The sequence below is a fragment of the Equus przewalskii genome, chromosome 6, assembly GCF_037783145.1.
Source record: "Equus przewalskii isolate Varuska chromosome 6, EquPr2, whole genome shotgun sequence".
Lineage (NCBI taxonomy): Eukaryota > Metazoa > Chordata > Mammalia > Perissodactyla > Equidae > Equus > Equus przewalskii.
The window spans coordinates 84,733,784-84,747,358 of NC_091836.1; the positions used below are offsets into that span (position 1 = coordinate 84,733,784).

General features: G+C 41.3%; 1 protein-coding gene across 50 annotated transcripts in view; it reads right to left on the reverse strand.

Moving 5' to 3' along the window:
* Positions 1-265: 265 nt before the first annotated feature.
* The window catches only part of SOX6 (SRY-box transcription factor 6), a 571,708-nt gene continuing 558,398 nt past the window's right edge, over positions 266-13,575 (reverse strand). For 37 of the 50 annotated variants that reach the window (XM_070626467.1, XM_070626455.1, XM_070626424.1 and 34 more), the window contains one exon: positions 1,898-6,966. In XM_070626467.1, coding sequence (XP_070482568.1) covers positions 6,663-6,966 — 304 coding nt within the window. In that variant the 3' untranslated portion in view covers positions 1,898-6,662. Of the gene's footprint in view, positions 6,967-13,575 lie in introns of all 50 variants that reach the window. The other 13 variants (XM_070626444.1, XM_070626446.1, XM_070626445.1 and 10 more) reach the window with 1 other exon arrangement.

Sequence of the window (13,575 nt, forward strand, 5' to 3'; positions counted from 1 at the left end):
ATCCACCTTGGATCCTGTTCCTACCATCTAAATGCACAAGCATTTCCTGCTGCAGCAGCGAGTGCTCCACAATGAGAAAAGCAGGCGGGTCCTTCCAGGCTTAGGGGTCTGAAGGCTTCCCAAGGCCCACCTCCCAGCAAGGCAGAAGCAAGGCCGGGAGCGGGAGAGCTCTGCAGGCTCCAGCGGCAAGTGGGGCCAGCCCAGGGCTTACGGGGCTCCCCGTTGGGAAGAGTTTGCAGGGCACAGACAAGGCCGTACACAGAGGTCATAAAACAAAATTTATCTTTAATTTGTAAGTGTCAACAGCAGTACAAAAGATGGAGTGATGACGACTAGATTAAGGGTAGAGAGGACAGTCTTGAGGTAAATGAGCATAAATAGGCAGTTCTCATAGACACTCCCCTGAGGGGCCTGGGCCCCGTCATGGCATATACATGATCACCCAAAGATGGCATGTTTAACAAATCAGGAAAGCACCTTGTGCAAAAAGGAAAAAAAAAAAGTAGCTAAGGTGCCAACATACACCAGGATAGATAAAGACAGTGTGTCTTTCAATTTTGTCTTTTCCCTTAATTATGAGGCAGAGGAGGGGAAGACTTTGAAAAGTCCCACTGAAAGATTATGCAATGTTGAGTTTTATCTCACGTCAATACTGCACAACAAAATCCAAGAAGTTTGTGTATGCAACAAAGCTAAGAACAATGATTCATTCCTTTAAATTTGAAGAGGTTTTTTTTTTTTCCCATTTCTTTAATCCTTAGCAAACTTTTTTTCCATCATCGAGAGGAGAGTGTGAGAAAGATGTGATGGCAACCCCTTAAGGTCATTTAAAAACTTTACACTGGACTGTACAAGATTTTTTTTTTGATAAACTATTTACATTTTCAGACTTTCAAACATATTCAAAGCAGCAATAGACACTAGTTTTTATGGTTTTTGTTTTTTCTAATTGCCCAAATAGTTACCAGCCATGGGCCAAGTGGGTACCTGCGTTATACATAGAATTTCTACAAAGGAAATCTGCAGTTAACATTTGCTTGAGGGCGTAGTGAATGCCCCTAGCATCTCAAGGGCCACACCCGCAGTGTTGCTAGAGGAACCCAAGCACAGTACCTTGACAACAGAGTTACAGTTGTCCCAACTGCCCTACACACACTTTACACTCTGAAACAGCAGCCAGCATGTCAGTCCAGCATGTCAGTGAATTGTGCTGATTAAATTAACATAGAATACAATCTCACAATATACATCACAAACAAATTACAATGTCGGGAAATAAAAGAGTTACAGTAAGATAAGTTATGTAGTAACAGCTTATAAGCTTGTCTAAGGTAATAAAAATTTTACATGGCAAATACAATAATGAATGGACATAAATGCTAAGCATTCTAATTGCTACAAGCTGGAGAAGGTACAATAAAGACTGCACTTCCAAAAAAAGCAAAAACACATATGACAAAGGAAGACAAACGGAGAATGCACATGAGCAGACCTGCAATGTGCAGCATACAAAACAGTTAAATATTTGCACATCCCCCATACTCCAAGAGCACCAGCACTGGCGCCTCATTTTATGCTTGTGGTTCTTCAGGAATAAGAAACTACCGAGCAAGATATGTCACTGAGTTGCCTTCAAGCTTCCATATTGCCACGGACACCAGTGAGCAGTGTCTGCACTGAGCTTTACCTTCCTGCCCCGCCCCCTCCAGCCCTGCCCCAAAGGTACCAGCATTCTGAATACTCGTTCACGAGCTTTTGGAAAGCAGTCTGTCCCCAAAGGAAAAGCTGGGATAAGGAAGAAAGGGAAATGTGTTTGCATATCAAGATTTGCAATGATAGTAGCGGAGGGATACACTCAGTAAGATATGGATCAGAAACAGAACATGGTCGGCAGGAATAACAGATAGAAGTTGTTTATTCAGGAAGAAAACATGTCGGGGGCAGACGACTTAAGGAAATGATGCAAGTGCTTCTGTAAAAGGACAAATGAGGTCATACAATATTATTATTATACTTTGAGAAGTGAGCTTAAGTGCCAACTCAGTCCTTAGACAAAAGTGTACAAAATCAGGCAAGGCTACAGCAATCATTTTTGTCATTTTCTCATTAAAAAGGAAGACCCAGTAATAATTTCAATACATTCGTCTAGCTGCATTCTTTGCGGTTGTTGGCACTTGGTACAGGACTTCTCCTATGGTTTAGAACTACTGATTCTTTTTCTTTTCCCTAACGAGTAGGTAGGGGTCACCTCTTTGCAAAATGAGTAAATTGAGAGAAGCAGCCGCAGCTGTGGCGTTCCAGTGACCAGGCTGCCTTCCCACTGGGGTAGATGGGCTTCCTCGAAACAATCCCCGCTTTCAGCTATGCCTGTGCTCCTGGCTCGGGAGGGCGGGCTCCAAAGCAGCAGCCTGGCTTCATAAGGAAAAGAAAGAAGCCTTTAATTTCAGCCCTAGAGGGATCACACCCTTTTCAAACACCCCTGGCTCCAGTGGGGCTAACGTTCACGGAGGGCCAGCATTTGACAAGCTCAATAGCGCTGTGAGCCCACACCTGAATTTAGAACTTGGCCTGGGAGTCGGTGTCAAGACCCTGGCAAATCCAATCAGGCCTGAGGACAAGGCTGGGGAGTATCAAATCCCAAATGAAGCAAACTGATGTGCTCCTAAAAGGGTGAGCAGAATACCTGTGAAACAACACAGCTTTCGTACCTTCCTGGAAAAGATTCAGCATCGTATCTGCCAATGAAATACAGAAGCCGCCTGCCTGCTGCTCCTGTGCGCAGACTGACCTTTCCTTTCTCTCCTTTTCTTCGTCCCTTCCTTTCTTTCTTTCTTCCTCTCTTTCTTCTTTCTTCCTTTCCTCCTTTCTTTCTTTCTTTCCTTCCTATTCCATGTGGTCCTTTTTTTAGGAGAGGATTGTCTGCCAGTGTCCCTATTCTAAGTGACAAGGCAAATTCTGATCCTGTAAGTTCTTTAACAAAATGGAGATAATTTTTATCTTTGATTTGAAGATATTATGAAACAGGGAACACTGAAAAGAAGTTGATGAACATTGTCTAATCTAATTGGCATGGTAGGACTTTTATTAATGGCCAGTCTCAGAGGCTGATTTTTGCCTTTATAACTGCATTCATGCTTACTACTATTCAATGGTCACAGAACTACCTTATAAGATTGATGTGGATTCACAAAGCAAATTGACTCTCTCCCAGCTGTACTGGAAATTAAGTGTGTTCAATTCATCTACTTTCTATAAGAAAAAAAGTACAAGTCTGAGTCTGTGGACAGTGGGTTCTAAACTGCATGTGAACCCAAGAGAAGGGTCTTCTGGCCCGCCTCCGGGTGGAACGCGGCTCTCTCACTGTGCCTGGTCACTCACTATCCCCAGGAGGTACAGTGACTCGTCAACTTCTAGTCTGGACCAACATATATGGATAGAGAACAAAAAGGAAATACATAACTTATATCTCACTAAGTATTCATGAACCAAAAATAAATTCTATTTCTATGTTATATTTACACAATTAGAAAAGTCTAAGATGAGATGGTAAAATCATAAAAACTTTGTTTAAGCCCCACTGAAAATAAAATGAAGTGATCCCTATGATTGTCATTCTTAATTTCCATGGATATTTAGAGCCAAGCTTGGCTAATAAATAGAATAAACTGTTTATGCGCAGAATTTAAATTCAAATACAGCATCACTGTTTGACCCAATGAAAGAGACGTTTACAATCAGATCATTCCTGAATAGCCTTTCATTTTTAAGAGCACGGCTAGAAGTAACTGAACCCCAGTACGGAGGCAGAGCTGGAGCTAAAACAAAGTGTTCATACACACATGTATTTTGCATAAATAAATGAAATAACAAGACATAAAAATGACTCAAATCCGGCAACTGTGAGGCAAGCCCACACGAGTCGAAACAGATGACTTTTGTTCATGTCGTTGTCGTACAAGTTTCACATTAGTCAGAAGTGATAAAAAATACCATTTATATCCAGTGCTTATAACACTTATGAAACAACATCTGTGAGTGTGTGTGTTTTTTGTTGGGGTTTTTTTGTTTTGTTTTTGTTTTACTAGAAGCAAAATCAAGTTTCAGTCCTAAAGAACAGTCCTTTGTTCTCCACCAGCCCAGAATATTATTTTGGCATGGTCATAAAAACAAACAAAATTAACCTACTATTCTAAATGTTTGCCTTTGTGCAAAATTAATTACATACAATACAATGCTAGCCATACAGCACACTACCTATGCAACAAAATGAAAAAGGAGGGGGAGAGGCCAAAAGCAAAGGTCAATAGGAGGAGAAGAAACGAGAACGAACTGAGAAGGAGAGGCATAGAATCAAAAGAAATCAGTCAGACAATAATAAATACTCATTTTTTTTTAGAAAAATGACCTCCTCCTCATTTGAAATAAATGTACAAAAACAAAGTTACAATCCCCACCCAATATTAAGAACAAACATTCCTATCAGTACCTTAACCAGCTTATAGAGAGCACTCCCAGCTAATGGCATAGCCCATATCGTCCTGGCTAGACCTATTTATTGCTATGAGGCACGGCCTTGAGCACTCTTTAAATAAATATGAAGGTACACTATTTTCTTCCAAGTGACAAAATGGCTCAAGAAATCTGATGGGGCCGTTCCTATGTCCTGGTGATCAGATTCTGGGTTGTCCCATGAGGTGAACTGTCCCATTCGCTGACATTCTCCCATTGACCCACTCTAGTTGAGGCCCCCCCATAGGCAATCAGTCCTGGTTTCAGGAAGGTCCAAATAGCATGGCCGAGCTCCCTGTAGTTAGGAGATGGGGAATGAAACCTCACTACCTCCCAGCCCATCAGCACATCTCCAGAGAAATCCTTGTGTGACAAGTGCAGTTAATCTTGTTCACACGTAGGCATGCCCCGCCCCTGCAGCCACAGATAGCGGGAGTGAGCCAGAGGAACTCGTCTGCTGCCCCAGGAGTGATCTATCCCCAGAGTTAACAGTAGGAACATCCCACATAGGGAATGTATTTCCCCTCCTTCTCCTTCCCTGTGGTTTTCTTTCATACTCTGGATATATCATGACTATTTGCCTCTAACTTTGATTTGCGGCTGTCATGTGGCTTCTTGCATCCTGGGGATTTTGCAAAGAATTCCCTAGAGGTGCCAGATGGGACAAGGCAACTCCGAGTAAAGGTGCCAGCCCATGACAGCATCACCATAGCCTCCTCCATGGCCCGCAGCCGTGGGCTTTAGGTTTGGCTGCAGGACTCTCCTGCCTGGCAGTCACCACTGTTGACCCTTGCCGCTGAATGGCATTCAGGGAAAATGCCACTGATGCAGATCCTACCACCTGTTGCTGAACTAAATTAGGGGGAAATTCTGGCAAAAGATTTGAGGTCACAGCAAACTTCAGGGGCATACCTGTTGAAGTGTAAGACTCTACACCTGCATCCAACACACAGCTCTGCAGCCAGATACACACTCGTGTGTAAAAAGAACAATGTAGGTATTTAATAGTATCTTCTATCAGAAATGCTTCCAGATGTCCTGGGGACATAAAATTACTATGTAAATCTTTCGTATCTAGCAGGAGAAGGAGGTGAAAAGGGCTGAAAAGTTCTTTGGGGAAGGAGGGTGAAAAACAAGAATTATTAAATTAATGCCACCAACAATTTTTTTAAATAAATAGTAAGTGGACCCTTGACATTCTGGAATGAATAAATTACTTAAGAGAAAATGTGTTAAGACTGAATGTCAGGGTTAAAGGCAAAGGGATAATGGATGTAGTGAGAGGTGGTCTCAGGCAGAGAAGACCACCATGTTGGTATCTGGTGTGGTGATCACTCTTGTGTGTGTACATCATACCACGTCACACAACGATGGCACGTCAAGAGGCAAACACAATTGGGTACACGCACTGTGGCAACCTTGTTCATTCCTTACAATATCTTGTCTCCAGATTCCTGAGTACTTTACCATTTTCTGGAAAAAAAAATGTGTGGTTTGCTATTTTAAGATGCCAAAGATTGTCTAAGACTTTGCAGTGTCTCCTTTAAGACTTTCAAAATATTAAGATTCAAAAGTTATGAAAAAGTTTGGCACATTCAAAGTTCAACTCTACACACGGAGCAATGGAATTCCGAGGCCTTTTGAATACGCTCTACATGCAGCTGCACACGCCATGGACTTGTTCTGTTTCACAACATGAAATCCTCAGTTGTTTTCTAAAATAATTCAGAATAAAAACACATTCACAACCTGTAGGCCGGCACAGCATACCTGAGTGAGAATGTTTAACCCCATCTAAAACAGTAACTTAAACCTTTATCAACATCCAAAAGAAAAAAAAGTAAGACAAAAATATAAGACTTGTAAGACAGCTATGGGTTGAGATAAGTTTTCAAGTCCTGGTGTCTCATATTTAATATGTCTTCACCTAAATTAAAACAACAACAACAACAACAACAATAACAATAACGACAAAAAACTCAAGTTCATGAAAAATCAGGGAAAACTTAATCTGTCTCACACTTTACGAAACAATTAAGACCATTCTGCTGATGTAATTGTGGAGCCACAAATGCATGCGGGCTCTTTAAGAACTTTTTGTTGGGGGAGGGGAGGTGAAATGTCAGTATTTTAATTCAGCAAACAAACACTCCTCAGTTGGCACTGACAGCTTCTGGGGCTTCGTTTTCACTGCTATAGTCTGATTTGGGGTCGTCTTCGTAGTCGTCGTACATTTCCATTTCATCCTCTCCATTAATCATTTCATTTCCAGCTAGGCTTCCGCCGTCTGTCTTCATACCATAAGTGCTCTGGATGACCGGGAGGCCGGGCTCTGGGCTGGCGGAGGTGCTGGAGCAGTCAGATGGCATCTGAGGTGATGGTGTGGTAGTTGCCATAGTAATAGCACCAGGATACACAACACCTGTTCCTGTGGTGATTGGAATCTGAGGCTGTTGCCTGTATAGAGTCAAAAAGCAAAATAAAACAGGGGAAATGTCTATATCTACGTTCTTCTGTGAGGCATTGCAATTCATCCCTCACACATTCCAACAGGGGGCCCTGTTTGACATTCTAAGCAAATGACAAAACATGACAAATGTTCCCTGGAGGAGTCCTGCAAATCTCCCTGATGCTACAGTTGGGAGTTAAGCAATAGAATGGAGCAAGTTGTGGATGGTTTTGCATCATAAAAGCAGGGTTCTTACAACCTGGCAAATAGGCAAAGCTTGGATAATGCTTGGCATTTGGAACAAACGTTATAGTTAATTTCTCAAAGTTACGTGTGAGATCATTTTTTAAGATCTCCAAGAACAGTAAAAAAACATAGACTGGTGGCACGAGCCACATTATAACGACACTGTTATGCAGGCTTGTGTCTTCACCTTGGTTTGAGAACTGCACAGAGAAAAGACAAAGATGAGAAAGCACCTAGTATGTCCCAAAGAGCCAGATTAGCAAAGCACATATTTGGTATCCACACAAATGTCGATTTATTTCCATGGCTGAATTTGTAGGGAAACTCCTTCAAGGAGCTTCTATTTTCCCGCTTGTGGAAGGATCGTCTTGGCTGTCATTACTCCTGAGGCCCAGGGCTGGAGCTGGGGCTGGAGGAGTCAGGAATGGAAAGCAGTGAGAGCTCTGCTGCTCTACAGAATAGCACACATTGCCTTGGCCTAGAGGCCAGCAGGTGCCAAGGCCTGGTCACACCAGATCATTCCGTGACAATGTTATTCTAGTTCAAATAAACTTACCAGACCCTACCTGAAGGTCAGTCTCTCCCTCTGCAGGGAGACATGGCTATCTGTCTCTCAACTTCCGCCGAGGCATTATAACTGGTGGGAAAGATGAAAGACCTATGACTTAGCTCAGGGTATGGACTGAGATAGTATTCTCATGGATGCAATATTCACCAAGTGCTTCTCAGTCTTTAGGGACAGTCATCGCAATTTAAACTCATTTCAAAATGTCACTGTAACTGTGCTTTCTGAGAGTCAGTTTCCATTTTTAGAAAAGCTGGGGTCAGGGAGGTCTTGGAAGGGCCTTCCACACCTTAATACCCACGGCTGTGGGTCAGTCGTCACTTGAACAATTCTGGCTGATTGAAACTTTCTATCCACCTCACTCTAAGAAGAAAACACCCTGAATCTACGAAGAAGTAGCTCAGTTACCAGCTATTCTTTGACGTGTCCAGAAGGAGCATAATTTCCTCAGAAAGGCCTGCACGCCTTCCTGCCTGGTAGAGGGAGCAATGATGGAAATGGCCTGGAATCAGTCTGGGAGATATCCGATAATGCTGTATTTAACAACCTCTTTCAACCACTAGGAAGCATAACAATGATTCCTTAACCTTTAACTAACACAATGTATAAAATATTTTCAGATGCATTACCTCATTCAACTAACACGGCAACTCTAGGAGGTATTACTATTCCCAGTTTTCAGATGGAGAAAATAAGGCTTGCTTAAAGCCCTGCATTCCCTAACCAGCAGAGCCAGACTCTGAACCGTCACCTGACTTGAATTCCAGCTCTCTTTCCTGTACAGGAAGAATACAGACACACTGCGCTCACTGTATCTCATACGAGTTCCTGATTTTTATAGATCCTGTCAGTGCCCAGTTGACAATAAGCACTCGATAGTGATCCATTTTCTATGATGCTCATAGTGATTGTTTTATTGCCTGAAGGAAGAAGATGATATAGGAACCGAAGTCTGTGTGTAGAAACATGTTATAAAATACTGGCTTCCATCTCATAGAATCAAATTCTAAAAACAGTAAACTTCTTGCTTCCTAAGTTTTGGGCAAATTAAACAAATTAAATTTCATGCTAGCCTGCCCAAGGTAGTGAATGCCTCATTAAATTTTTTACTGAATTTGGATAATTGCAATAAAAATATTTTTGCCTTAATCACATAATGAGAGTAGAGTGAAATTTTACTGCAATATTAACCCATTTTACAGATTTCCCAATTTGGTGAGCTAATCTATAATATAAATTCTACATACCATACACAAATTATTGAATGGTACACTTTATTTTCACAAGGGACATTTTCTTTTCACAAAGAATAGGTGGTCATTTTTGCAGTATTTTTTAATCAAAATATCCACATGTATAAATCTATCAAATTTGAGTTGAGCCCCTATTATGTGCTGGGGGCAATGCTTAGATGCTTTCACATTATCTTCTTTAATCCTCACAATAACCTGAGAGGCACAAATTCTGACTCCTCTTCTACAGATGAGGTAACCAGTTAAGATTCAGGGAGTTTAAGTTGTTTGTTCAAGGCCACACAAGTACCACAGCCAGGAGTTGAACCCTTCCTCACGTCACAAATTCTTTATCACATATCAAGATTGGGGCAAGACAGGCAAGCTCACACTATCAGAAAAATACTTAGCAATTTGAATCAGAAGCAATCTCTTCTAAACTGGGTCCCACACATTTAACAGCGTTTTGACATTAAGTTGGTAATGGAACACTAAAAACAAAGAAACAAACAAAACATCTGTACAACTTATTTCCTGAAGTGAGACAAATATGATACTCAAAAGCCTACTACTAGATAGTGGAGGGAGACGAGACTGCGTCACCCACTGTCCCCCCATCTACTTCCTGCTTGGTCCTTCCCCCTCATTCCTTGAAGTTGTTAGCTCCTGGCTCACTGTTGCTCTCTGTCCAACATTGCTCCTGCCATAATTCTTGATGACCCACTATCCACATAGATGACCATTCCAATACCTGCTATCTCATTTTCTTGACCTACTCTCCCCTGTGATAACCTGGCCCTGCCTTTATATCAGTTGCTCACGCTCTTGTCATACAGCAGACCTTGTCATTTCCAACTGTATTCCCTCCCTAATCTCAATTTTACACACCCCACTCTCTGACCACCACATTTTATCTTTCTAGTTTTCTTCCTCTAATTCCCCAGGTCAACAACTCTCCCACCCCATGAGGATCTTTAATTCTTTGATCCTTCAATCAGTTTTCGCTGTCCCTCTCCCTCCCCCCGTGTCCTCGCTTACCTCTTTACCCAGAATAAATTCTGTGGTTAATCACTCTCTCGCAGATACTCTCCACTCCCTTACATGGCAAAACTCAAACTCTCTGCCTCCTCTGTGACTACTTCCACACAGCTGAACTTGGCTGGTGAAAACACACTATATCACTCTTACTAGTCTCTAAATTTACGAGCATGAACTTCAAAGTGGCCTCTAGTGCTGTTCAGCCATCATATTGCACTTTTTCCTAACCCACTCCTTCTACTCTCCTAGATAATTATTTCATGGCTTCCCAACTGTCCTCAAATGTCTGACTTCTCCTCCCTGATCCTCACTCTCAGTTGATGACCCAGCTTTCCATTTCATAGAGAAATTAGAAGAAACTTTTCACAGGCTCCCACCATCACATTTATCCATCTACCTCTAACCGTGCTCCAAATTCTCTGCCTGCCTTCCTGGGTTTTGAATCGATTCACAATCCAACGTAAGGCCAGCGTCTGCTTGTGCACTGACTCTATCTGCTTTCGCTTACTAAGGATCTCGCTCCAGCAACTGTGGTTCCCATCTGCATTATCAATTTTCCTTCTTTCCTCCATCATTCCCATTAACACATAAACATGCCATAATCTCTCCTACTTTAAAAACAAAAGACAACAAAAAGTCTCTCTTGACTCACCTACCCTCTCCAGCTACTGCTCTATTTCTCTGATCCTCTTTAAAGCAAAATTCTTTGAAAGATTGTGTATATTCACTCTCTACATTTCTTCTACTCAATTCTTTCTTGAATCCACTTCAGTCACTCCCAACACTCCACTGAAACAGAGCTTGTAAAGGTCACATGTCCACTGATCTCCTCGTGGTTAAATTCAAAAGTCAGTTGTTAGGCTTCATCTTACTTGACCCATGCCACGAGCAGCATTTGATTCAGTTGATCACTTATCTCCTTCCTGAAACACTTTATTCACTTGTCTTCCAAGATATCACACTCTCCTGGTCTTCCTATCTCATTAGCTGCTCCTTCTTAGTCCATTTGATGCATCCTCCTTATCTCCCTGACATCTAAATATTGAAGTACCCAAAGACTCAGTCCTTGCACCTCTTCTCTTCTTTATCTAAATTCATTCCCTTGGTGATCTTGTCCAATTCCGCAGGTTTAAATACTATCTATATGAGGACAACTCTCAAATTTGTATCTCCAGTAAGCACTACATTTTTAAATTCCAGACTCATATATATATGTTTGAATATATATATATATATTCTAGATTCATACTTTATATATATATAAGACTCCTTATTTGATTTGGATGTCAAAGTACTATCTCAACCTTATAGGTGCAAAGCTGAACTCCTGAACATTCTTCCATATGCCTGTTCCTTTCCAATCTTGGTTAATGATTACTTCATCTTTCTGGTTGCTTGAGCCAATCCTTGGTAAGCGTACTTCTGTCAAACCCTATATCCAATTCATTAGCAAATCCTATTGGTCTGCTCTCGGGAATATATACAGAATCCCTCCACTTCTTGCCACCTCCACCCATACACCCTGGTCCAAACCACCGTCAACTCTAATCTGGCTTATTGTAAGAGCCTGCCTCCTTATTTAAGGCCATGCCCCTTTAGACAATACTCAACACAATAGATAGAGAGATCTTTTTAAAACCTAAGTCAGATCACAGCATTCCTCTGCGTATAACCTTTCCATGCCTTTCATCTCACTCAGAGCCAAATTCAAAATCTTCAAAATGGCCAAGTCCTTTCACAGTTTGGCTCCCTATTACCTTTCTGACATCTATTACTCTTCCCACCTACTCATTCTGCTCCTATGGTTCTGGCCTCATTAATTCTCGAACGAGGCAATCAACCTTTTCTCAAGACTTCTGCAGTCGCTGTTCTCTCTGCCTAGCTCTTCTCCCAGATGTCTGCGTGGCTTGCTCCCTCCTCAGGTCTTTGCTCAAGTGTTATCTTCTTAGTGAGGTTTTCTATAGCCACTCTGTTTAAAATTGCACTCCACCCTCTGAAACTCCTTACCCCTTTCTCTATTTCACTTTGTTGTAAGGCACTTATTTGATATTTATTTACTCATTGATTGATTGATTGTCTAACTTCCTCTACGAGAACGTAAGCTTCATGAGGACAGGAGTTTTCACTGATATAGCCCCAGAGCTTAAAAAATACCTGAAACATAGGAGGCACTCAATAAAAATCTGCTGAATATACGGAATGAATGAATGAATGAATGAATGAACTAGTGAATGAGAAGGAACATAAATGAAAAGGCTAGGTAACCTATCCTAGAGAAGAAAAGATGTAATGAGACTAGATATATAGCAAAGAGGGTAGTAGAGAAGGGATATGAATATAATCATCTTTAGATGCTTATATGATTCTCTTCATAAATATCAAAGATATTTGTTCTAGAAGAGACCAAGGAAGAGGATTAGAATCAATCTACAAAGTAGCATAAAGGCAGATTTTGGCTCAGTTAGGAGAAAAGAATTTTTTAGCATTAGGAAATGTTCCGCAAAGAAACTAGCTCTCTTGGGAAGTGGTGAGCTCTCTAGCCCTGGAAGAGTTTGAGCAGAACTCAGGACTCGTACAACCGCTAGCTGCTTAAGTAGATGACTTCCGAGGCTCCTTCTAAGGTACCGCTGATTCTGTGGGTGCAAAATCATAAGCTAACTGTCATGCTGGTCTTGCTATCTCATTGTCATTATCAGCATAATAAGAAGCCAAAACATTTAAGTGAGCATAGCTAATTATAGTTGAAGAGGCCTGGCTTTCAAAGGTTTCCAAAATCTTGCCGTACCATGCCTATCTTACTTTTCTTTACTGCCAGGGAAAATTCATAGGCTCACCTCCTTTATTATTGAACACTTCCACATTTCCCCCACTCTCCTTCTTGCTAAAATAGGAGTCTTTACCCCTACTTTCCACCTGCCTGACCCTACCCAAACCTCAAGTCCTCTTCCTCAAGGACAGCCTTTGGTTGGACCTAATGCATAGTAATCTCTCCTCTTCCGAGCTTTACTTGCTCTTGTCTATAAAAACAAAATTACTACTTCATTATACATTATGTGCAGCACAATGCAATGTATTCTCTGTATGTATGTGTGTATAACAAACTATTATTTGCTTATCTATTCATGTAAGTGTCTGGCTTCTCTGACTACAGCATTCCCCGAAAGCTCATTGTGTACAGAATCAATGCCTCATGTACTATATTAATTTAGTACAGTGCTGGGCACATAGTTAGTTTCAAATAGGCCCTTACCAATTGACTGACTAATCAATTAACAAAATGGAAAATCCAGCCAGCAGACTCAAGCTTTGTCTATCGGAAATTACTTTCCTAAAAAGCATTTTTCCTTCCTTTACAGATCAATTGCAAAGTCAAAATTCAAACACTGCAGATTTCACAAACAGGAATAGCTGGCAAGTATTGGGCTTTACAAATAATAAATGTGCACATCAAAACAGAAGTTGTAGATGTTTGTAAAAGTATACACACACAGCTGACATGAGCAGAAATGGCTAAGAACCCTACCCCCCAGCTTCAG